Source organism: Cebus imitator, unplaced genomic scaffold (assembly GCF_001604975.1).
Source record: "Cebus imitator isolate Cc_AM_T3 unplaced genomic scaffold, Cebus_imitator-1.0 Scaffold3, whole genome shotgun sequence".
NCBI classification, from domain to species: domain Eukaryota; kingdom Metazoa; phylum Chordata; class Mammalia; order Primates; family Cebidae; genus Cebus; species Cebus imitator.
The window spans coordinates 3,411,603-3,438,855 of NW_016107318.1; the positions used below are offsets into that span (position 1 = coordinate 3,411,603).

General features: G+C 35.7%; 1 protein-coding gene across 1 annotated transcript in view; it reads left to right on the forward strand.

The window, feature by feature from the left end:
* The window catches only part of ADGRL4 (adhesion G protein-coupled receptor L4), a 116,573-nt gene extending 90,808 nt beyond the window's left edge, over positions 1-25,765 (forward strand). The window contains exons 14-16 of the mRNA XM_017531059.2: positions 22,551-22,642; positions 24,374-24,542; positions 24,831-25,765. Coding sequence (XP_017386548.1) covers positions 22,551-22,642; positions 24,374-24,542; positions 24,831-24,893 — 324 coding nt within the window. The 3' untranslated portion in view covers positions 24,894-25,765. The remainder of the gene's footprint in view (positions 1-22,550; positions 22,643-24,373; positions 24,543-24,830) is intronic.
* The last annotated feature ends 1,488 nt before the right edge of the window (positions 25,766-27,253 follow it).

Consider the following 27,253-nt stretch of genomic DNA (forward strand, 5'->3'; position numbering starts at 1 on the left):
TTTTCTTTTAAGACAGTCTCGCTCTGTTACCCAGGCTGGGATGCAGTGCAATGGCTTGATCTCGGCTCACTGACTCACTGCAACCTCTGCCTCCTGGGGTCAAGCAATTCTCTTGCCTCAGCCTCCTGAGTAGCTGGGACTACAGGTGCACACTAGCACGCCCAGCTAATTTTTGTATTTTCAGTAGAGACAGGGTTTCACCATATTGGCCAGGCTGGTCTTGAACCCCTGACCTCATGATCTGCCCAACTCAGCTTCCCAAAGTGTTGAGATTACAGGCATGATCCATCACACCCAGCCAAGATTCCTATTTAAATTGAGTTCAGATGTTCAAAATCTATCACCACTTGCCATTTTGGGGATAGCAATGAGCTACTGATTAGGAATTTGTCATCCTATGCTTTAGAATATTCTGCTAGGTAAAGACCCAAACCATGCGATTAGGTTCACCATGTTAGTTGGGTGATCTGGACATAATAGAAAGAGACAAAGAAAATATAAGAAATATTTTCTGCCCACTACAGTATGAATGAGGGGAAAAAACACAACACAAATGATAAATAATAGTACATAATTAAATATAAGTGATACTGGTGAGATATGGAGAGATCACTATGACTTTCATAGTCATTCAAAAGTCTTCATTAAGATGGAGGACCTTGTTTGTGGATGTGACAAGAAGCAGATTCTGCTACATATGATTGTAAATGTGCAGAGGATTCCAAGTGTAAACTAAAGCAAGCAGCCCTTACAAGCATGCCAGTTTCCTTTCGAGGGAGAAAAAAGGACAAAGCAAGAAGTAATTAGCATTGTAAACCAGGCAATACTAGACATCAACTGAAGTATCATCATTATTCACAGTATAAAAGAATCAAATTTTAAAAATAGATTAATCACTTCTTAGTCCAGATTGTCATTAACTACTAAACAATTTTTTATCTCCATCAATAAACTCATATATTTCTTCTCCACTTTTATAGTAAGGTCCTTGCTATCCGTCACTAAGATGTGAGTATTAAGAGCCATAGTAAGAGATTTTATTAACTTAAAATAAAAGTTAAATAAAATAAGAACAAACACATTATAAATTAAGATAAAGTCTCTTACTTATTTTAAGTTCAGGGGTACATGTGCAGGTTTGTTATATAGGTAAACTTGTGTCATGGGGGTTTGTTGTACAGATTATTTCATAACCCAGATAATAAGCCTCATACCCACTGATCCTCTCCCTCCTCTTACCCCCCTACCCTCAAGTAGCTCCCAGTGTGTGTTGTACCCCTCTTTGTGACCATTTGTTCTCATCATTTAGCTTCCACTTATAAGTGAGATCATATGGTATTTGGTTTTCTGTTCCTGCATTAGTTTGCTAAGGATAATGGTCTCCAGCTCCGTCCGTGCCCCTGCAAAAGACAAGAGCTCATTCTCTTTATGGCTTCATAGTATTCCATGATGTATACGTGCCACATTTTCTTCATTCAGTCTACCACTGATGGACATTTAGGTGCATACTGTGTCTCTGCTATTGTGAGTAGTGCTGAAATGAGCATGTCTTTAAGATAGAACAATTTGGATTCCTTTGCATAAATATTTAGTAACAGAATTGCTGGGTCAAATGGTAGTTCTGTTTTTAGTGGAATCAACCACAATGGTTGAACTAATTTATACTCCCACCAAAAGTGTATAACCATTCCTTTTTCTCCCCTACCTCACCAGCATCTGTTATTTTTTCACATTTAAATATATATATATGTATTTTATTGCACTTTAGGTTCTGGGGTACATGTGTTGCATAAGTACCTGCATGGCAATGTGGTTTGCTGCTTCCATCCTCCCATCACCTATATCTGGCATTACTCCCCATGTTGTCCCTCCCCAACCTCCCTACCCTCTGCTGTCCCTCTGCTAGTCCCACACAATAGACCCCAGTGTGTGATGCTTCCCTCCCTGTGTCCATATGTTCTCATTGTTCAATACCCGCCTATGAGTGAGAAAATGCAGTGTTTGATTTTTCTGTTCTTGTGTTAGTTTGCTGAGAATGACGGTTTCCAGATTCATCCATGTCCCCACAAAGGACACAAACTCATCATTTTTTATGGCTGCATAGTATTCTGTGGTGCATATGTGCCACATTTTCCTTGTGTGGTCTATCATCGATGGGCATTTGGGTTGGTTCCAGGTCTTTGCTATTGTAAACAGTGCCGCAATGAACATATGTGTGCATGTGTCTTTATAATAGAATGATTTATAATCCTTTGGATATATACCCAGTAATGGGATTTCTGGGTCAAATGGAATTTCTATTTCTAGGTCGTTAAGGAATCTCCATACAGTCTTCTACAATGGTTGAACTAATTTACACTCCCACCAACAGTGCAAAAGTGTTCCCATTTCTCCACATCCTCTCCAGCATCTGTTGTCTCCAGATTTTTTAATGATCACCATTCCAACTGGTGTGAGATGGTATCTCAATGTGGTTTTGATTTGCATTTCTCTAATGAGTGATGATAAGCATTTTTTCAAATGTTTATTGGCCTCATAAATGTCTTCTTTTGAAAAGTGTCTGTTCATATATTTTGCCCACTTTTGGATGGGTTTGTTTGTTTTTTTCTTGTAAATCTGTTTTAGTTCTTTGTTGATTCTGGATATTAGCCCTTTGTCAGATGGGTAGATTGCAAAAATTTTTTCCCATTCTGTTGGTTGCTGGTTCACACTAATGATTGTTTCTTTTGCTGTACAGAAGCTCTGGATTTTAATTAGGTCACATTTGTCTATTTTGGCTTTTGTTGCCAATGCTTTTGGTGTTTTAGTCATGAAGTCCTTGCCTATGCCTGTGCCCTGAATCATTTTACCTAGGTTTTCTTCTAGGGATTTTATGGTGTTAGGTCTTATGTTTAAGTCTTTAATCCATCTGGAGTTAATTTTAGTGTAAGGTATCAAGAAGGGTTCCAGTTTCTGCTTTCTGCACATGGCTAGCTAGTTTGCCCAACACCATTTATTAAACAGAGAATCCTTTCCCCATTGCTTGTTTTTCTCAGATTTGTCAAAGATCAGATGGTTGTAGATGTGTGGCATTGCCTCTGAGGCCTCTGTTCTGTTCCATTGGTCTATATCTCTGTTTTGGTACCAGTACCATGCTGTTTTGATTACTGTAGCCTTGTAGTATAGTTTGAAGTCAGGTAGCATGATGCCTTTCTATGTTTAGTGCTTCTTTCAGGAGCTCTTGTAAGGCAGGCCTGGTGGTGATGAAATCTCTGAGCAATTGCTTGTTCATAAAGAACTTTATTTCTCCTTCACTTATGAAGTTTAGTTTGGCTGGATATGAAATTCTAGGTTGAAAGTTCTTTTCTTTAAGGATGTTGAATGTTGGCCCCCACTCTCTTCTGGCTTGTAGGGTTTCTGCAGAGAGATCCGCTGTGAGTCTGATGTGCTTCCCTTTGTGGGCAACCCAACCTTTCTCTCTGGCTGCCCTTAGCATTTTTCCCTCATTTCAACCCTATGCATCTGAAGATTATGTGCCTTGGGGTTGCTCTTCTTGAGGAGGAATATCTTTGCGGTGTTCTCTGTATTTCCTGGACTTGAATATTGGCCTGGCTTGCTAGGTTGGGGAAGTTCTCCTGGATAATATCCTGAAAAGTCTTTTTCAGTTTGGATTCATTCTCTCTGTCACATTCAGGTACACCTATCAAACGTAGATTTGGTCTTTTCACATAATCCCATATTTCTTGGAGGCTTTGTTCATTTCTTTTCACTCTTTTTTCTCTAATCTTGCCTTCTCATTTTATTTCATTAAGTTGATCTTCAATCTCTGATATCCTTTCTTCTGCTTGGTCGATTTGGCTATTGAAATTTGTGTATGCTTTGCGAAGTTCTCATGTTGTGTTTTTCAGCTCCATCAGGTCATTTATGTTCTTCTCTGTTTGTTCTCGTTAACATTTCATCAAACCCTCTTTCAAGGTTCTTATTTTCTTTGCTGGGTTAGAGCATGTTCTTTTAGCTCAGAGAATTTTGCTGTTACCCCCTTGTGAAGCCTGTTTCTGTCAATTCGTCAGACTTGTTCTCCATCCAGCTTTGTTCCCTTGCTGGTGAGGAGTTGTGATCCCTTGGAGGAGGAGAGGTATTCTGGTTTTGGGTATTTTCATCCTTTTTTCTCTGGTTTCTTCCCATCTTAGTGGCTTTATCTACCTGTAGTCTTTGTAGTTGGTGACTTTCAGATGTGGTCTCTGAGTGGACATACTTTTTGTTGATGATGAAGTTATTTCTTTCTGTTTTTTAAGTTTTCCTTCTAACAGTCAGGCCTCTTTGCTGTAGGACTGCTGCAGGTCCACTCCAGACTCTGCTTGCCTGGGGGTCACCCACAGGGGCTGCAGAACAGTAAGGGTTGCTGACAGTTTCTTCTTCTATTATCTTCGTCCCAGAAGGATACCCACCAGATGTCAGCCTGAGCTCTTCTTTATGAGGTGTCTCTGTGTATATACGAGGATCAGGGAGCTGCTTGAGGAGACAGTCTGACCCTTACAGAAGCTCAGGTGCTGAGCTGTGAGCGCTGTTCTTTTGTTGAGAGCTGCTGGGCAGGTACATTTAAGTCTCCTGCAGCAGAACTCATAGTCACCTTTTTTCCCAGATGCTCTGTCCTGGGAAGATGGGGCTTTATTTATAAGTTCCTGACACGCTGCTGCCTTTTTTCAGAGATGCCCTGCTCAGCTAGGAGATAGCCTAGTCATAGTCTGCCAACAGAGGTGTTGCTGAGCTGCCGTGGGTTCTGCCCAGTTGCTGTGTGAACTTCCCTGTGGTTTTGTTTATGGAAGTATAGTTAGAACTGCCTTGGTAATGGCAGTCTGCCTCAATAATGGCAGACTGCCTCTGTAATGGTGGACTGCCTCAGTAATGGCGGAATGCCTCGGTAATGGCGGACTCCCTAGGTGGTGATGGACTGCCTTGGTAATGGCAGACGCCCTACACCCATCAGAGCTGGACCATCCTAGGTCCAGCTGTGCTTGCTATGAAACTCTAAATCCAGAGTGTTTCAGATTGCTCGTCTTTGTGCAGGTGGGACCCGCTGAGCCAGATCACCTAGCTCCCTGTTTCAGCCCCCTTTTTTCAGTTTAATGGGCAGCTCTGTCTCTCAGACATTCCAGGTGCCAGTTGAAACGGCTGCCCAGATTTGTGTGAGTTTTTGTGCAGAGACCCTCTGTGCCAGCTGAAACAGCCATGCTGGAAACTCATGGTGCTTTTCAGCCCGGGAATCTCCTGGTCTGTGGGCAGTAATAATTTGTTTGGAAATGCGGTGATTACTCACCTTCTGCGTTGTTCTCGCTGGGAACTGCACTCCAGAGCCGTTCCTATTCAGCCATCTTGGATCCGCCCCTTTTTCACTTTTTAATAATGACCATTCTGACTGGTGTGAGATGGTATCTCATTGTGGTTTTGATTTGCATTGCTCTGATGATTAGTAACATTGAGCATTTTTTCATACGTTCATTGGACGCATGTACGTCTTCTTTTGAAAAGTGTCTTTTCATGTCCCTTGCCACATTTAAATGAGATTGTTTGTCTTTTTTTTTCTTATAAATTTGTTTCAGTTTCTTATAGGTTCTGTAATTAAACTTTTGTCAGATGCATAATTTGCAAATATTTTCTTCCATCCCATAGGTTGCCTGTTTACTCTGTTGATAATTTCTTTTGCTGTGCAGAAGCCCTTTAATTTAGTGAGTTCCCATTTGTCAATTTTTTTTAATGCATAGGGGTGCATGACTTAACCCTGGTCTGGCATAAACTCAAGTCCTGTTTACAATATGTTACCATATTGCCACAAAGAGACCATTCTGGCAGCTTTTGTGACCTCTATTTTAACATTAACACTGGTCAGCTCTTGTTTTTAAACCAGCAATCTCAACCTTTTTGGCACCAGGGACCAGTTTTGTTGAAGACAATTTTTCCACAGATTGTTGGGGAGGGGTAATTGGTATTAGATTCTCATAAGGAGCATGTAACCTAGATCCCTTGCATGCCCATCTCACAATAGGGTTTGCCCTCCTATGAGAAGCTAATGCTGCTGCTGATTTGACAGGAGGCAGAGCTCAGGTGGTACTGGTTCATGGCCTGGGGTTTGAGGATCTCTAGTCTAAACCATAAAAGAGAGAGAGTATAACAAGGTGTTTTTGACCTCCCAACCCCTCATGACCGGGAACGCAGTTTTCAAGTTTTTCTGGGGTCTCCTTGGCACAACAGGGTCTATTCAGTTGATGAAAGGCTTCAAATTTTATTTTTAGTTTACAACTCAATTGTAGAGCTATGAGTTTCTTGATTTATTTACTGCATCTTATTCAGTGATCATCGTGCTCAATAATCAATGTCACTGTGTTGCACAACCTTAGGAGCCACAGTTCAAATGCCATGTGGTCTTTAGGGAGCTGCGTTCACATTGCAATCTCTGTGAGCGATGGACCCAAGAACTGTAAAACAATGTGGCCCTCTTTTTGGTCACCGTGCAATAGAGAAGTGCCTAGTGAGTCTTCAGTAATTATCTGTGTATTTTAATTGAGCCACTAAAAATATCTGTAGTAATAAATGAGGAAGCAAGATTAAGTGATCTTTCTGAAGCTATTTTCCTACCCCTAGCCTTGGGTTCCTAATATGCCAGTGAAGTTAATGATGCCAGCCCTACACAACACGGCTATGGTAAAAAATAAAATAAAATAAAATAACAATTTTAACTTATTCTTTAACAATTAAAAAAGGAAAATGCACAACAGCCTGGAGGATAATCTTATGGCATTCCTCTACTTACATTTTTGTATTAAAATTAAATAAAAAGACTAATTTTAAAACCACGATTTTTCACAACAAAAATTATATGCAAGGGTATGTATGTGTAGCCAACTATAGTGTGTGTGTTTAGATCTTGATTTTTTAAATATTAGTGAATAAGTAACAGTATTTAATTATAACAAGACATAATTATAATACATGTGTCTGTTATGATATAGAATTTGTTAGAAGTCTCTAGTACACCATACCAGAAAAAGTTTAACTAAGACAAAGTAAATATGAAATATTAGAAAGAAAACCAATAGAAACTTAGTAGAATAAATAATACTTATTTTCCAGCTTAAAGACAAAATATAAGTGAAGCTTCAAATTTAAATACATAATTAGTGGCACATTTTTTATGGTGTCATATGAGGGATAAGATTGCCTTATCATTTCTCTGAACAAATCTAGAAAGACTTCTGCTCCAGAGAAGAAATCTCTATAGAACAATCTTTAATCTCTTTCATTCTTACCTGGAATGCTTGCAGTTTATCTATAAAGTAAGGACTATTAGAGTAAGAACTGTAGACTAATACCTTAAATGGTATTTGCTTATTTTTATGAATGGAGCCCTTGGGGCATGCCTGGTTTGGGAATGTGATGTAATATGCCTTTAAGGTAATATATAAATGAGTAAGAACAGAATTCATTCAACACGAGTGGCTTTTTCTACCCCTGTGTATGTGGTTTCAAACAAATATTTAAGCTCTTAATCTGTTCTGATAAGTGTTAACTACTTAGGTATTTGAACAGTAACATGTTCTGCAGTGATCACACTAAAGTACTTCTTCAGGTGTTTGGCTCATTCATATTAAGGATCTCTTAGAATTCTGAAATGTGAACCAGTGACCCCATTGATTCTATCTATGAATCACTGCATTTAAAATGTTAAATTGTGACTGTACTTGAAAAGGCCTAGCCTTGCTTTTGAAAGCTATATAAAAAAGAGGTTTCTAAATCTTTGTAAAGCAAGCTGCAAACTGAAGATAATTTCCATAATTTATTTCTTTATTCAATATTTTTAATCTTCAATGCTGAATTCTTTCAACTAAAACTATGTAAATGATTAGATTCAAGTACACAAATATAAAGAAGAGTTTGTAAAAATAATTTAACTTTTAAATAGAAACTGAAGTTTCCCATAGACACATTCAGCATTGAAGAATAGCATTTGCTTGATTGAAGCAAATACTAATTAAGTTATGTCCAAATAAGGCATTTTATTTAAAAACTGTGAGCTTTCATTTGAATTTAAATCAAAACTCTCATAATTGCATGTTGCTGTTCCACTACTTTTACCCGTTTTCAAATGTGCCCAGAACTCTACTCATTTTTTGTTGTAACCTCTAATTGTCCTTATATGTCTACACTCTAATTCCCTTTCACCAGGAAATACTTAGTAAAGCCTACTCAAAATGAATTTTGTATATAACCCTTACACGATGGGCCACATTTAGACATATCTGTTATTATGTGAGCCATTCCTATTACATTTTTTAATAGCATAAATTGCCAAAGATTGGAAAAAATGCAAATATTACAAGACTGTGCAAAGTAAAAATACTAATATTCCAATCTACATTCATTCTCTCCATAACTAGACTTTCCTTAATAGTTACTCTATGTCCTTCTAGACCTCAGCTGTGTGTGTATTGATTATTAACTCAAAAAGCCTGAACTATTATCAATATATTTATTTTCCTTGTTAGAATATGCAGTTCTACCATCTTTTAATCATGCATATCATGACTATGTGCTAATATGTTTAACAACTTTCCTATTGATGAATGTTTAATGTATTTCCAAATTTTACTTTTAACAAGTGATACTGGCCGGGCGTGGTGGCTCATGCCTGTAATCCCAGCACTTTGGGAGGCCGAGGCGGGTAGATCACGAAGTCAAGAGATCGAGACCATCCTGGTCAACATGGTGAAACCCCGTCTCTACTAAAAATACAAAAAATCAGCTGGGCATGGTGGCGTGTGCCTGTAATCCCAGCTACTTAGGAGGCTGAGGCAGGAGAATTACCTGAACCCAGGAGGCGGAAGTTGCGGTGAGCCGAGATCGCGCCATTGCACTCTAGCTTGGGTAACAAGAGCGAAACCCCGTCTCAAAATAAATAAATAAATAAATAAATAAAAATAAAAAAAATAATACTGCACAGAGAATCTTTACTCATATAATTGCATATATCTGTTACATAAAATTATTAGGAACTGCTTCTTAGATGTAGAAATCAAGTACATACAGATTTTAAAATTTATAACTTGTCCTTCAAAACTATTACTTCAGTTGATAGGTTCACCAATGATGTATGAGAGTGTTCTCTTTCCGAGACATTTGCCAACACCAGATATTATTATCTGAAGAGGTAAATAATAACAATAAATGGCTCAATTGGAATATATAAACCAAAAAGCATTGTGAAAGACCAGGATTCCACAGTAATGGCACAGTTGACACTTTGGACCAAATCTTTGTTGTGGAGGCTGTCCTGTCTGTGCCAATGTAAGTTTAGAAACATATCTGGTCTCTACTCACTAGATGTCAGTGGCACCACCACCACTTAAGTATGTCAACCAAAAATGTCTCTCCACATAGCCAAATGTCCTCTGGGGGATGATATTCCCGGTTTTCTTCACTGGGAACCACCAGCCCAGACATGGATGTTAAGTATCTTGAATACGAGTGTATTTTGCAGTCCTCTATAAATAGCATACATATGACAAAAATAATTAAAATCATGTTTTGGGCACTGCACTTTAGATATCCACATTAAAGCTATATTAGAAACACTACTCATTGTAATTTAAAATGTTATGGATAATGCCAACAACATTTTAATTACGTGTTTTAATTTAATGTCATCATATTTGTTGGGTGCATCTTTCAGTGACCTCTGTGGTTCAAGGCACTTTAATATTCTAACCTTTATCCATATTATATACTAATAAGCATTTCAGTGCCTGTAACATTTTTTCACTTTTTTCATATTATTCTGACCTTCTTGAAACAATAAATAGCTGGAATTCAAAATAAGAAAAAGTGGAATTTAAAAAAAAAAACAAATAATACATTGGTAGTTTCAATATGTTCCTATATATGAGAGATATATTCTTACTGGAAATACCTTCAAAGATAATGTCCTTAAGACACATACTAAAAAATTTCTTGAAAATTGAATAAACCCACAGAAATTAGAAATCCAAAAATATTTTTTAAAAGTCTTGGGTTTCTAAAGCCCAGCTGGAAATAACTGGTTAAGACGAGATTCATCACTAGTATTTCCTTATAAATGTAGCTTTACAGTGAGGGCTGTTACATAATGATATGATGAAAGGGAAAGTATGGATGCTGATAATACAAGATAGTCATTAAAATTATTATTCACTTTAAATTCCCATAGTCTTTTAATCTTTACAAAACACTTTTAATACAGCTCACTTAATCCTAATGGAAGCTTCTATAATACATGCAAACAAAAATAGTAACAGCATTTTATAAAAGATGTTTTACTAGATTTTTACACTATAGTACTGTAATCTTGATTTATCTACTTATAAATACCTGAGGGGCTCTGCTATTTATAACTTTTTTAAAGCTGTAGATCAATTATTTGAAAAGGACTGATTGCACTAATGCAAATTATGTGTATTCTTTTGTAGCTAACAGACAAAACCTTCAGGCTTCTAGTCACTAAGAATCCATAAAATCCTTAAACTTGGCCAAGAGCACAGTATAGGTTCTGATCATTTGGACTTCTGATCATCCTCTGAAAGTAACAGAATTTCCTTGCCCAAGCTGATCTGCTAGAAGAGGGAGTCCTTCTTCAGTCTTTATCAGCCTTTACAGAGCTTTTGTTCTAACAGCTGAATATATTTAAACTTCTCTATAAGTGTTTGTCATATCCCTCTGTCCCCTTTAATATGCCCTGCAAAATACGAATGCCAAATTCTGAGAGAAGGGACCGCCTGCATGGCTTAGTCATGATTTCTTTCTCTCGTATGGAAACATTGCCCTGTCTAGTTTCCGGGCTTCCCAAGGAATAAATATTTAAGATTCTTTTTGATGCAAAAATCATTCCTCCTGATAGCATCTGATCAAAATGACAACCAGCCCAGGCAAACAGGACATGTGGACACTTTCCTTAGAAACACACGTTCTGGACATTGTCTACTGCTCAGCTTCTTTCTGCACGAGCTCTCCATATTCAGTCACATTGGCTGCTTCACACTTTCTGAGAGGTTCTATGCACCTTCTCTTCTCAGCATCTCTCCACTGAAACACTATCACATCCTTCTATTCATATCTTCTATTTGTCTTTCAGATGTGAATTCCAACAATACTTTCCAAGGAAAGTCCTGCTTTACTCATTAGTCCATAATAAATCTCCTTGCTAAACGCCTTCATAGAAGCCCATTTTTTTTCTTTTGGAAAACTTTTATCATTTTATAATTACACATATGTTATTGTGAATAACCTAATAACATCTGTCTTCTCCAGGAATACTGCAAGCTCTGTGAAAATAAAACCTTATGGATTTCTCCCAGTACATTATCCTTAAGGGTTAGCATGTAGAATTCACTCATGCTTCTTATATTCAAGGTACTCTATAGGTCACCCTTTGCAAAATAGTTATTCTTTTCTTTTTATAGACTTCTTGAAGATAGCCAGGTTTATGACCTATAAATTACAATTCTACCCAAGAGAAGTTTCAACAAAAATAAGGAGTTGTTTACACAAATGATAAATGCTAAACTTACTCTTGAATTATATCCATTTTGGTACTTATTTTTGCTGATATTACTTTAGAAGAAAGTCCTGAAAGTGGAAAATATTTTCCTTCTCTATATTAAGAACATATTGCCCCAAAATAAAGACTGTCAAATATAAGTTCTGGTATTTTAAGGTGCTATTTACAGGTCCAATGAAACCATATCTCTAAATAATAATTACACAATTATTCAGTTGTTGAGTAAATACACATTATATGTATTTTTGTTTACTACAAATTTTTTAAGACAATTTGGAAGAACCATAACTCCATATGAGTGTTATAACCATTACTGATAATAATTGATGTTTGTTGGGAACGTAAATATTGAGCACTCTTTTGAGTCCTTTACATTAACTGTATAATTTAATACACAAAAAACCTATGAGAAAAGTATTAACACTATCCACATTTTACACACAAGGAAGGCAAAGACACAAATAATTAAATAAATCTTGTAAGTCTGAGAACTGGAATTTGAACCTATGAGTGTGGCTCTAAAGTCCATTTAGTCCATTTATTTTGAAGGTGCAGTTGTTGCTTTCTTAAAACTGTCATATCATATAAGAAAGTAGTCTTCAAACGTTTTTGACTAAAGAGCCATCAGTAAAAACTATATACCTCATTAAATGTATGTTTATATTTTGAGAATTTGTGTCATTTATTAGTTTGTTAATATTTTATGTAAATTATCTTATATAATGTCTAATGTATATTGTAAAACATGCTTTAGAATATATATTTAAAGAATGAAAGCTGAAATAACAATATTTAAAATACATCAATATGATTCTCACAAAATATTAACATTTCATTTTTTTAAATGAAATATTGATTGTACTTTAAATACAGCAATTCAAAGATATAGATCTAAGTTCAGTTTAATACTTGGTTTTAATGACTGTTAGGGAGCTGCAACTTCAAAAATACATTAAATCTGTATTTTCACCTTAGATGTAGCAAGTCTACCACTCTGGGTACTCTGTTCTAATACTTTTTTTTTCAAACCTTCAGTAATGTTTTCTTATTGCACTTTCCAGAAGATTTTACTGAAGGAGTATATAAAGGAATACATTGAAATTTGGTGCCATTATTTTATTTGTTTTCCATGTATTACTTCATGGGTTATTATGTTATGTGCCGTGTGTTATTTTAGTTAATTTTATCATAAGGAATAGAGATTTTCTTCAATAGTACATGACTTTTAGCTTCCACTATTAAGTAGAAACATTAATAGAGACATCTAAACATGTCATGGATATATATAACTTTAAATATGACTGAAAACTGAAGGTCTAAATCCATGCTTCAAATTGTCTTCTCAATACTTTGAGTTTTTTAATACCATTTTATCAAATCTGATTAGATCTTCACAGGTTTTAATCATAATTGGCTTATATGGACTTCTGTGAGCTGGCAGGTATGCATACAATATGATGCAGTAGGCTGAAACATAAAGAGGGTGGACTTCTCCACCTTGAAGAAGAAATACATCCTTCAGAATGGCTCAGAGCTGGCATGGGACTCCACTCTACAGAACATGGAAAAAGTGTCATTCACATTTTAAGTATTAAAATTTAATTTCTCCTTGGGAAAATTCTAATGTGTTCTTTATGTACCCCAATTGATAATTTTTTACAATCCACTATCATGAAATGGTTATACAGTTATATTTGGACTCTAAAGGATAGAAAACTTTGTTGTTCATCAGAACAGGAAATATTGCCACATTCTTTAATCCCTTGACCACAGAGAAAAATGAGGACAGGTGTCTCCAGTAAAGGATTATTAGCACCGTACACTAAATTCTGTTGGCTATGAGCAAGTACTTCATCACTGGTATCATGACTAATTTGAATGAACACTAATGCCGAATAGCTAACCATATTAATACTTATTAATATTTTGTTCTTCTCTTTTTAACTCTTTCTCAAATGAGGTAACTGTTAGCTACATATATAAATAAACGTCTGTACAGTTAAATTTTTTAATTTGTAGATGTCAGTTTAGCTTTGCTTTATTGTTCCTTCATCTGTAGTTTAGTAGTTTTGTGAAGTGCTCAGGACCATGAACTCTGTAACCTGTCTTGTTGCCCCCTAATTGTATTGAGGGCAACTTATTTGACCTCTCTTTGCCTCTGTTGCCATAAATGTGAAACAAATATAATAATAATAGCAACAACAGAAATAATAATGGTAATGGTGATAACATTAAGGAGAAGAATACTTATCCCCTAAAGTTGGTGAGAAGGTTAAATAGATTAATAAATATAACAGACGTGGAACAATGTTTGGCATATAGAAAGCACTCAATATAAGCACTCAAAAATTTAATTTTGGTGGGCGTAGAGATGGTCATTCACTTGAGCTTCAATATAACAGTAGTTTTTAAGTATGTGCAGAGTCCCACATTATCCCAGAGCGATCATTCATCTAATTGTGTTCCTCTGTAGTCGATGACGGTAGGGGAACATTGCTGTTTTCTAAAGTATAAATCTCAACAGTTTAGAGCGTTTTTGTGATACTGTTACTATCCCAGGGTGATCTATTAAAATTTTTCTCCTTTTGTGATATAAACAACCTACTTTAATATATTTATTATGTTTGCAGATTGTTTCAGATGTTTCAATGTGTTTCAGATTACTCAATGTTTTTTTCATATAACTGTAGACTGCATTCCCATTTCTCTGAGGTCTGCTTTCTGCTGAGTTGAGTGTTGGTAACCTCAGCAGAGAAATATCTTTTACCTCTGTAAATATTCCAAGGCTACTAAATCCTGACTCCAGTGAGCCCTGAACATGATGAGGTTCATGGTATTAGCAGAGAGACATTTCCTGGGAGTGTCATGTGTATGTGGAGGAGCTGAGGGGAAGCTATTCTATCTTTTTCACACATCTGACAATAGGTGACCAAACACTGTGGCATCATACTTGCTGTGAATTTTCACAGATGTGCTAATACCATTTTATACCTGTGCTTTATACATTTTATTTCTAACCATTACTTTACTAACAAAAGCTGTTTAACAGGCACTGGCTCAATTCACTGCTTCCGGACACAACTATACCATGTATACCAAGGAGTTTCTAAGGGGAGAGAGTTCTGCCAAGCCCAAATGTATGACACTGTGAAACTGTTACTATCTGAGTGCAATCCTTCTATGTGCTCTTTCATTTTAGGACATTTTATCAGTTTTAGCACATACTCATATATTCAGTTTCCACAATAGTTGGAACATCTAAAAATTTAGCCCCTCTTCCTTTGAGGTCTCTTTCAAACAATTACAGAGCAGCCTGTGTATAGAGGGTGACATCCTTGGGGTTTTCCACGAAGAAACCAATATCCTCAGATTATAAAAAGATCAGATGTGAACAAAATTTGAGAGCTATGAAGTTAGGCTTGACATGCAGGATGCCAAGTGTAGTTAAATTTTAGATAAACAATGAATTAATTTTTAAGTATAAATATGCCCCCAAATATCACATGAAATTAATATTAATATTTAGAAGCAAGAGACTGGCATCCTATATTTTTATTTACTGCATCTGTGAATCCTATGTAAAGGACCTATAAAAGAAAGAATTTTACATAAGAAATATGATATGTACTAGAAATTAGCATTTATTTTAAACCGGATTTAAAATCTCCTAAAATTTAAAGTTTAACCATTTAAGATTTAAAATCCAGTTTAAAATAAATACAAATTTAAAGATAATAAAAACTATTAATTATAGGGTCTTTCATTATATACATAGACACATTGTATTTAGTCCATTGTCACATTGCTACAAAGAACTGCCTGAGACTGGATAATTTATGAAGAAAAGGTGTTTAGTTGACTCACAGTTCCAAAGGCTGTACAGGAAGCACGGCGGGGGAGGCTTCAGGAAACTTTCAATCATGGAGAAGTGAAGGGGAAGCCAGTACATCTTCACATGGTGATCAGAGAGAGAGAAATAGTGAAAGAGGAGGTACTACACACTTTCAAACAACCAAATATCATGAGAACTCTATGACGAGAACTCCAAAGGGGTAGTCTGTCCCTGTGATTCAATCACCTCCCACCAGGCGCCTCCTCTGACACTGAAGATTACAATTCAACATGAGATTTGAGTGGGGACGCAGAGCCAAATCATATCATACATATACACACATATCTGTAAATGTGCATGTTTTTCTCCCAATATTAGTTTTCTATTGCTGCTATAACAAATTACCACAATTCAGTGGCCTAAGACAACACAAACGTATTATCTTACAGTTCTATAGGTTAGAGGTCTGGGTATAGCGTGTCGCAGCTGGCTTTTCTACTTAGAGTCTCACTGGGCTAAAATCAAGATATCAGTGTCTCTGAAGGGACTGGGGAAGAATTCGTTTCCATGTTTATTCGGGTTGTTGGCCAAACTGAGTTCCATGCAGTTGTGGGACTAAGGCCCCATTTCCTTGTGGGCTGTGAGAAAGGGCTCCTACCCACCCTGTAGAGGCCTCCCATTTTCCCTCACTCATGACCTCATTCATCTTCAACGCCAGCACCACCTGGTGGTATCTACTCCTGCTTAAATTTCTCTGCCTTCACTTCATTTTTGCCTTATCTCTCACACCAAATCTCCTCTGACTTAAAGGCTCATGTGATTATATTGGGCCCAACCAGGTAATTCAGGATTACCTCCCTATCTTAAAGTTTACAACATTAATTCTATCTGTAGTATCCCTTTTGCCATATTCACAGGTTCCAGGGATCAGGGTGTGGACACTTTTTTGGAGTGGGGGGACATTTTTCCGGTTTACACACACCCAATTTTCTGATACTCTGTGATAAGCATTGTAACTAAGGCATTTAATATGGTAATCTCAATTGGGAAATGATTATAAAAAGAAAATCAGACAGAAGACAAAACTTGTACTACTTTGATTCCAATTTAACTCATGGACAATTAATAGCATAATTTTAAATTTTGATCCTTAAATTAATAACTACATAGGGTCAGGCATGGTGGTTCATGCTGTAATCCCAGTACTTTGGGAAGCCTAGGTGGACAGATCACTTGAGCCCAGGAGTTTGAGACAAGCTTGGGCAACATGGCAAAATCCCATCTCTACTAAAAATACAAAAAATTAGCTGGGTGTGGTGGTGTGCATCTGTGATCACAGCTACTCAAGAGGCTGAGGTGGGAGGATCGCTTGAGCCCAGGAGGTGGAGGCTGTAGTGGACTGTGATTGCACCACTGCACTCCAGCCTGGGCAACAGAGCAAGACCCTGTCTCAAAATAAATACACAGGTACATAAATAGCCATTTCTGCAAAGATATAAGGATTGAGAGTGATCAGCTGTTGTATATGGCTACTCAGTAGGCCAGTCAGTAGAAACCCACCCATTGTTCATGGCAAAAGCAGGTCTGTCCCAGGCCAGTTAAATTAAAGGTAATAAAACTATTTGAAAGAACAAAGAAGTTGTGATTATGACACATTCTTAAATGAACCAGATTCCATTTGATATATATGAAAAATTTAAGCATGGGTCTAAAAGTGCTGTAAGAAAAATCTTTTCATTTTTTTGGTGAGATCTAACATCAGCATATAGATGGCTTCATCAATTATTGAGAAAAAGACTATGAAAAGAAAAATGACTGATTGGGATGCTTCGTTTTGAAGTCTGATTTTGAAGCTTTTGGGTTGAATGTACCTGTAGCTCTAAATCCTTCTGAATTCATTAGCTCTTTCACCAACTTATCTACTTAAATTTCTTGGTTTTTTTTTAAAGACACTTAAAAAAATTTCACACACTGTCTAACAACAAAATGTATGTGCTAAGTTGTGAAATATATGAAATGCATGTATCTGAAGTTAAGAAACAGGTCTCTTTTTGGATAAATACCACTTAAGATGAAACAAAAAAATGACTTTAAAATATTGCTTTATCTCAAGGGTTAAGTGTTCATGACTTTGAGTGATTGTTTTTTCTTCACAGCTATTTTTATTCTCTTCTGTATTCTGAAGTGCAGCATTGAATTTCAAAGTTCTTATACTTGCCATCTAAGGTCCTTGCCCTGTTTATTTCTATCAAACTATCATGGAATCCAAGTTGACAATCTAAAACCATTTTAAAACGAGACAAAAGTGACAATGAAGGAATGTTCATTTACAAATCGTTAGTTATCCCTGGTGGCTTTGTGACATTAACATTTAGAGATTAATAAAGGGACCACAGTGGATTAAATAAGCACACATAGGTAAGCACTAAGGAGCAAAAGTACATCTCATTTTGAAAACACTATTTTCTTAATTAAGATGAACCAGTGATTTTTCTTACATTTTAAAGAAGTACTGAAGTCTGCCATATGATGTAAGACACTGCCATGTAAACATAGTGCTGATAGTATCTTTCTGGCTGCTCCACCCAAAATATAGACTTCTAAAAATCTATCCTGAAAGTCATTATCACTGGGTTAGCTGAAAACTATTTTTTATTATTAGAAATGCTTTCTAATTCTTTGTCATCTTTTTTTGAAGTATTCTTATTTTAAGCTCATCTCAAATGCTTCATACTTGTTTCGTAAAACTCCCCAAAGATACTTATCCATACCGTGCAAACTGGTATTTCCATCTCTTAAGTACATAAACTCATGTGCGTTTACATGCCTTTAGGTGATACTGATTCTTTGTTTGCAGCTTTAACTCTGTTAGAAAAAGGATTTAAAGTAGATTATATAGTTGTGGATAAAGAGAGGATGCAGACAATATAAAGGAGTAAATGTAAGTTTTGCCTGTTACCCCAAATTTGCTGAATATTTTAATATGATATTTTATGACCCAGCAAACTGGGGTAACTGGAAAAACCTGTATATTTTTTATTCACCCCAACTTTGTTGAATATTGTAATATGACTTTGGATCATGTAATTCAGCAATTTTGAGTAATAAAAAGCTATTCTAAATAATTTTAGATAATTATTTATCTGGTAAAAGTTATTATTCTGATACAAAGTTAAAGAAAAAAATTATTCTGACACTTGTTAAATGGTATGGGAACTTTATTCAGGACCATTGTGTTAGGTGTCAAAACTATGGCAGAGGGGAGGCAGATTGGCCCAACTCTGAAATCAGGGGATTTATAGCCAAGGTGCAAGTTAAGGGTAACAGAATAACTACTAAGAAGAGACATCATAGGTGAGGGAAAGTCTTGCTAAACTCACCTAACAGGATTCCTAGTGAGGGGCAGCCAGGGTCACCAAATATCAAGGATGGGAGTTGAATAATTTGATTAGGTATTGAGAATGATCAGGTATCACAAGTGAGGGGATTCTGTCTAAACTGACTTTACCAGGAATTTTACTGAAACAGGACTCTGCAAGATCAGATACTGAAGCCCAAGGTCAAGACTTAACTAGTTGTGAAGAGGGCTCACAGGAACCTGGCTAAAGCTTGGTCAAGGACAGTGTCAGTTTTCTAATGACTAAGGCAAGGAAGAACATCTTGGCATACAAAGTTTGCATTGTGCAAAACAGTAAAGAATACTCATCATTCTCTACATTTCCATGAAATTGAACTCGGGTCTGATTTTATCATTTGAGTTTCAGTTTTTTAAATGTAAGTACACAGCAGGGAGTTTGTAAGCAAGATCGCATTTAAACTGAGTGGTGAGGGAATGAAGCCATGGGAATATCTTAGTGGCCAAATTCAGATGCCCTATGGAATGGTGCATGGGGTACTGGAGAAACTATGTAGAACCCACTGTGAATGGAGTGAAGTGGTCAAAGGACAGAGAACTAATGCTTTGGGGAAGAAGTATATCAGAGATCAAATCATACTGGACCTTAAAGCCCATTGTGTGATCTTTTACTTTAACTCTGAATGACATAGGAAGCCATTGGAGGATTCTGAACAGGGAAAAGGTCTGGCTTACACTTTAAAGAGATCAGTTTGACTGCTGTGGTGAAATAGATTACAGGAAGGTAAGGATGGCAGAAGAGAGATCAATAAAAAGGTTTCTGAAGTACCCTGGAGGGGGCATGATGGTGGCCTGTTTCAGGATAGTGTCTGTGGAAATGGTTAAGTAGTTAATGGTCATATTCTGAATACGTTTTGAAGGTAGAGATAAAGAGTTCACTGACTGATAACTTAGAAGATTAAGATAACATTTTTTTTAAATGGGGAAGAGTGCAGAAAAAAACAGGTTCTTTTTGGGAAGAACAGCAGTTTGGTTTTTTGGTCTTTTTTTTTTTTTTTTTGACTGTTTTTTAACGCACAATGCCTGTTAGACTTCCAAATGGAGGAGTTAGATGGGCCTAAGGACAGACAATAATTTGAACCATTGGCTCTGATCACCTAAGAATTGAGAGTACATAGATGGGTCCAGTGACTGATTTGCACAGTAATCATTTATTTCTCTGTGTTGTCCTTTGCCTCCACTGGTTAGTCAAGACTGGCTTAGAAGTCCCCATTAAGGACACAGTCATGTGTTTCTTCATGACACTATGTAAACAACTACATTGTACTTTCTGAATCTTGTTGCCCTTGCCTGTTTTCTGGTTATCTCCTCCATCATACTATAAGTTCTTTAAGGAGAAGGCCTATATTACATAAATAATTATTGAACAAAAGAGTTAATAAACCTTTGCACTTCAAATAAAATCTAAGTAATAATTGTCCCTGTCTTCCTCACCCAACTCACGTCATGCCATTCTTCGCTTTGTTCACTATGCTGCAGCCACCTTTATCAATTGTTTATAGGAATGTGACTTTCTTAGCTCCTCAAGCCTTGGGGATTTTCCCATGCTGTTTTTCTTCATAGAATACTTTTACTGCCTTCATTAGTTGATCTACTAATGCACTACAACTGATTAAACCCTGTGTAAATGCTAAGTCCTAAGACAGGTACTTCCAAACCTGCATTCTAGTCTTACATGTCCATTTTGTCTCTCCTAACAGTTCAAATTTGTGAATGAATAGCATTTATCACAGTTTGTGGATTTATAAGGATTTGTATGATTATTTGTTTACTATCTGTTTCTCAATAGAATCTATGAGAAGAAAGACCAAGTCTGTTTTAATCATTAATAAGTACCTCACCCTTGCCACCAGACACTTAATATGCCCTTTAAAAAATTCTTAGGATAAATGAAAATAAAAAATTTCACATATTTGTATCATTATCAATGAATATGGATACTATAATCAGTATATTTGTGATTTTTGGATAATATGAAACTGTAACACCTTTCGATAAAGATGTTTTAATCTGTTTTCTCTTACATTTGGGAAAGTATGAGCTAGTGGAATAAGAGATGGTCTCCCACTTGCCCAGCAGCACCTGGGTTTTATAAGTATGTAAACATTTTCCATTTTTGACAGAAAAAATGTACTCTCAAGATTTGGATCACCCCAGGGAACGTTCCATTTCCTGTCTTCACTAGTTCAGCATGTGATATGGAAGAGCATATCCAAAATGAATGTGAACTTCTCAGCAGTACGAGCAACTATTTTTCAAACTCAGTTTTATTGAAAACAGAAGTTTAAAACACTTAAATAAATTACTATTGATGTGGAAAATTTGTGAACCTAGAGAATAGTATTTCTGATCATTTACTTTATCTTCTAACTCTTTCTTTGTTAAGATAACAAACTCAATATAAATACCTCATAAATATTACTTAAAGATTTTCAAACTGACAGTGATTAGGCATATATTATTTAGACTAACCAAATTTTACAACTCTTATTATTTATAAATATATATGCATATATTTATAAATTTAACTACAGTTATTTCCAAATTTATACAAAGAAGCAATAGCTATTGAAACTTAGAAAATAGTAAGTATTACAGTTTCATGAGCATGAAAGAGTACTTATAAAATTAAATATTGCTTAATTGTCATTTCAGTTAATTATTTGAGCATACAAAGAAGATGAAACTATCACCTAAATCAATTTAAATATTCTTTACCTCACCTTTGCAATTGCTAAAGTATTGAATCATTACTATAATTAGGATTAATTAATCATGTAATTAGAAGTGATGGACATTTGGAAACAGGAAGAAGAGACTAGAGCCCTTATTCCTCAGAGATTTCCTCTCAAGGACCTCTCCATATAAAACTGACAACATGAAATTCTCGGACCCATTATTTTATACTGCTTTTTGTAATACCAAACTATACTAAATTTCATTTTGAGAGGCTGCATAAAACTCATTAGAATATAAAAAAAAGAAATGTGTGATAACTGTAAGCTTCTGAATTACTAGAAGAATTAGCTGAAAATTATAATACTGCACTTTGCTATTGTCATTTCAAAGTGGCTTTGGAAAAATCTGGTTGAATTAATAAAGAATACTTAATAAGGGATTAGCCTTCCAGCTATTTCTATAACATTTAATATTTTAAATTATTGGTATACTCATATTAGAATATATATACATTTAACATATACCCCTCATTTAACCTTCTAACACTGCAAATATGACTTGGAGGTCTTCAAAACTATAGAAGAAAGGAAAATAAGAGGAAACATTTCATAATGCAGTTACAATAAAAAGGGTGACAACTCGCCAATTCTATTTAGCCCATATTACAAAATATAAATAATAGAATGTGTTTATTAACGTGTATTTGCCTGACAACAAACATTTAATTCATTGATTATCATTTTGAAACCATCCAAGGTTAAATCAAGGAAAAAGAAAGATTTACAAACCAAAATTCACCTTAATGTATGTGTTAATCATATTAGTGGCAGCAGATGATACTCATCAATCTTTAGGTATGATGAGAACATCTGAAGAAGTTTCATGAACATGTTGCTTTCACTACCACTTGTACTGCTAATTTTCAGTGATATTGTAAAGAACTATATAAATGCCATGAATTTTGGTTTCTAGCTTATTGAAATCTTTACTGTTTATTTTCTTTATATGTATCTAATTTAAGGTGAAAACTATCTCTTCTTTGAAATTAATTTTTTTTCCAGGTGAATCTCTTGGCTTTTGGAGTTATCATATACAAAGTTTTTCGTCACACTGCAGGGTTGAAACCAGAAGTTAGTTGCTTTGAGAACATAAGGTAAATGTGTCTTTTTAAGTTCACTATTTTTTAGTAATTAAAAGCTTTAGTAACTTAAAGTACAAATAATTTTGGGAATTATTTTTAAGTGATTGTTTCATACTTTACCATATTTAAAAGACATATTGGAAAATAGCATTTAGTATGTTTATTAAGGTTACGATTACCACAGATTAAATGGTCAGAAGCAATTTTTTCTAACATAAAAAGATGACTGTGTTTTAAGGCAAAGAAGGCCTTAGTGATTTTCTTTTGCAAAATGTTTTTCAGAACTTAGTAACTGTTTCTTTTTTGTTATTTCTAGTTTGCATGTTGTCATGATTTTTCCTTCACACACCCCTCCCCCTTTAAAACCTTGAAAATGATTTGTTCAGGAAAAGCTGAATTATGCTATGGGAACACCGGGAACAACTGACTGTTTGTGTTGCTTGGAAACACTACTGTAGTTTCAATACCTTGCACAAGATTTATATTTGGAATTTAGTAAATGTTTGATCGATTACTTTCTTTTCATCCTCACCAGTCATGGTTTCATGTAGGGTACTGGTTTTAATAAAGTTGAAAATGACTCATTTTCTGAGGTATGCTACTGAAACATCTACTGCAACAAAGAATGATTGGGCTACAAATGAATGAGAGAAAAATCATTAGTTGCTTCATTTCCAAGGCAATGTCTTTTGTGAGCGGGATTGAATACTGTTTTACCAAAAGTCACAGGCAATCTGTTGAAAAGATGTAAGAGTCAGTAGGTGTGTGTATTTTTTCTTTAATTTTTAAGAAAGCAGTATTCTGTAATGAATTTATTTTGACATAACTCTATGGCAAAAGCCAAACAAAATAAAACAAAACCGTATTTTATATCCTACACTTTCTTTTCTTCTAACCTGAAAGGAAAGCAGAGCCTCCTTTGATGTCATGGATATGTACTGACCCCAGTCCACATGGTATACTTTTCAGGGTTTCTTAGGGAAAATACTTCCTAACTGATATATGTCTTACCATCAGGAATTCCTGCAACATTACTTTTGAAATCAAAGCATACACACTACAGTATACCAGACAAAAATATTTTAAGATTAAGGAAACTCCTTAATCTTAAAAATAATTCCATGTTTCAGTAATAGTAATTGGCTTTTGGAAGCAGACTCCTGCTATGGTGCAGTAGCATACCCTAAAGGCTGTCCCACTTAGCTGCAGCACAACTTATCAGTTTCAAAATCCTACCAGGTCTTTGTAAAAGGTTTATTTTATTTATTTTTTATGATACGTTAAGTTCTGGGGTACATGTGCAGAACACACAGGTTTGTTACATAGGTATACACGTGCCATGGTCGTTGGCTGCCCATCCCCCACATCATCTACATTATTTCTCCTAATGTTAGCACTCCCCAATGCCCCCACCCCCGCTAGTCCTCCCCTAGCTCCCCTCCCCCCAACAAGCCCCAGTGTGTGATGTTCCCCTCTCTGTGTCTGTGTGTTCTCATTGTTCAACACCCACTTATGAGTGAGAATGTGCGGTGTTTGGTTTTCTGTTCTTGTGTCAGTTTGCGGAGAATGATGGTTTCCAGCTTCATCCATGTCACTGAAAAGGACATGAACACATCCTTTTTTATGGCTGCATGGTATTCCATGGTGTATATAAAAACTCACCTCCCACATAATTTGAGTAATTTGAGAGATGTGTTGAATGTACATGGCTTTCTTCACTGATGCATTTCTAGTATGTGATAGGTCTTGTGCAAGAGGAGCCCTCACTCTCCTGTTCCTTCTCGGCACCACCTGGATCTTTGGGGTTCTCCATGTTGTGCACCCATCAGTGGTTACAGCTTACCTCTTCACAATCAGCAATGCTTTCCAGGGGATGTTCATTTTCTTATTCCTGTGTGTCTTATCTAGAAAGGTAAACAATTTCTTGTTTTGGTCAATCCTAATATACTTATGTAGCATCAGTTGCCAAACTGATAGAAAATTCTTATTCTTATAGATCTATGACTTCTGCCTCTATTGCCTAAATCACCTGTTCATAGGAAAATATGCTTTTAAAAATACATTGGCATTAGGGATATAAATATAGCTTAAGTGAACATATTCTGATAGTCAGAAAGCCATATATGACAATTTATTGTGATTTGAAAAAAATGTGATTGTTTTGATTAACATTTCTTCCTTTGCTTTTCTTAATTTTTAGATCCAAGAAGAGTACTGCAGATTATTCAAAAATGTCCCCTGTTGTTTTGGATGTTTAAAGTAAACATAGAGAATGATGGATAATTACAGCTTCACAAAAATAAAAAATCCAAGCAGTGAGTTGACCAATGTATAAAAATGACTCAATCAAATTATGCAATAATTAACTACTAGACAAAAAGTATTTTAAATCAGTTTTTCTGTTTACACTATAGGAACTGTAGATATTGAGGTAAAATTATGTATCATATAGATATAGCATGCTTTTCTACATGAAATAGTTCTGTCAAAAATAGTATTGCAGATATTTGGAAAGTAATTGGTTTCTCAGGAGTGGTATCACTGCGCCCAAGGAAAGATTTTCTTTCTAACACTAGAAATATATGAATGTCCTGAAGGAAACCACTGGCTTGATATTTTTGTGACTCATGTTGCCTTTGAAACTAGTCCCCTACCACCTTGGTAATGAGCTCTGTTACAGAAAGTGGAACATAAGAGAATGAAGGGACAGAATATCAAACAGTGAAAACGGAATGGTTGTTATCATAATGAGATGTATTTTGAAAAAACTTGTTTTCCGTAGACTACCTGAGAAATTGTTGAGATAAAATAAAGAATTGAAGAAACACATCTTACCATTTTGTGAGTTGTTCTGAACTTAAATGTCTACTAAAACAACTTAGACTTCTGTTTGCTATATCCATTTCCTTTTTTAATATTCCAAAAAAAAAAAGGTTATCTCCAGAAATTAAAGAAAAGGCAAAAAATATGAGTTTCTAAGGCTAGACTGAGATATATGTTATTTCTATGCTTATTTCACAGATTGTGACTTTGGATGTTTGATCAGTAAAATATAGGTTTGTCAAAATATAGTATTGTTTATGCCTGTCAATGTGAACAGAGTGTAATAAAGCTGAAGTATTCTATTACCTTTCAGTGAAGTGAAAATTATACTATCTCAGTATATTTCAATCCTTTATTATTTTTAATTTTAGAAATACTGTAGTTCACATTGCAATATTCCCTTTTAATTTAGTATTTCTAAAGGGGTATTATAAATATGAAAGTACTAATACAATGAAGTGCTATTTTTCTGTTCAGAAAAGTACACATTTGAAATTGTTATTTATAACAAAGAAATCATGGAGAACTGTAGAGGTTTCACAGTGGATCTATTTTCTGACAGTTTCTACTATCTATTAAAGCATTTCTGCTTAAAATATATAGCTTCTATCTACCTTTAAATCTTCGTGTTGAAATGTAGAAGCAGTGGCTTTGATTTCAAAAATACGTAATTTTTCCTCTCCTACCTGTAAAAGTGTGCCAGTACACTAAATTTGTGATTTTAATTTCTCCAGCTGTTGAAATGAAGTCTGCCAAATCTTGCTCTAACAAATAAAATGTTGTCTAAATGAGGCAGTTGTGCTACAGCTTTGCTGAACTCCTGTTCTCAAGAACGATGAGCTACCTGCCAAAGGGCCTTTTACATTTTTAGAGAATCCATGATAATAACTTCTCAATATCTTCTAATTTCTTACATGGTAAGTCTGTGACCCATTATTATCAGTGCCATTGCATGATAGTGTTGTAGAAATGTGATATTGAAAATACTCATGTGTTCAATAGATATATACAAAAATTTATGTGGTAGACAAAATAATGCCCCCTCCCAAAAAAATGTCCTTACCCTAATCAGAACCTCTTAATATGGTAGATTATGTGGTGTGGAGAATTAAAGTTGCAGATGAAATTAAGGCTATTAATCAGCTGACCTTGAGATGAGGAAATGATCCTAGATTTTCCAGGTGGGCCCAGTGTAATCACAGCATCCTCATAAGTGAAGGAGAGATTCAGAAGGAGGGCGAGTGCCACAGGGATGCAGTGTGGTGCAGACTCCGCCCGCCGTTGCTGGCATTGAAACGGAACTCCATAAACCAAGGAATGAAGACAGCCTCTAGAAGCAGCAAGAGACGAGGAAATGTTTTCTTCCCTAACACCTCCAGAAGGAAGTCAGCCCTGCTGACACCTTTATTTTAGCTCAGAGAGACCCATTTCAGACTTCTAAACCCCAGACCTGTAAGAGAGTAAGTTTGTAGTGCCTTAAGCCGAGTTTGGGAATAATTTGTTACAGCAGCCGTTGGGAACTAACACGATGGACATATTTATCTAAATAAGATCTTTGGAGATGTTCAAATCATTAGGGCAAGTGTTAACCCAACCATCTTCTTTTTATACACCTTTCTGTAGATATCATTGGACAAAGCTTATATTTGTTAGCATGACAGTTAAGAGCTTCTCATATCTACTTATCTCCCCAGTTTCATTTTTGCCCGACAGGTTTCTTCAATTATACCAAACTATTTACCTTTCCCCAAATTTACCATGGTTTATCAAATTCCCCTTTTCTGGAATTTCCTCCTTGTG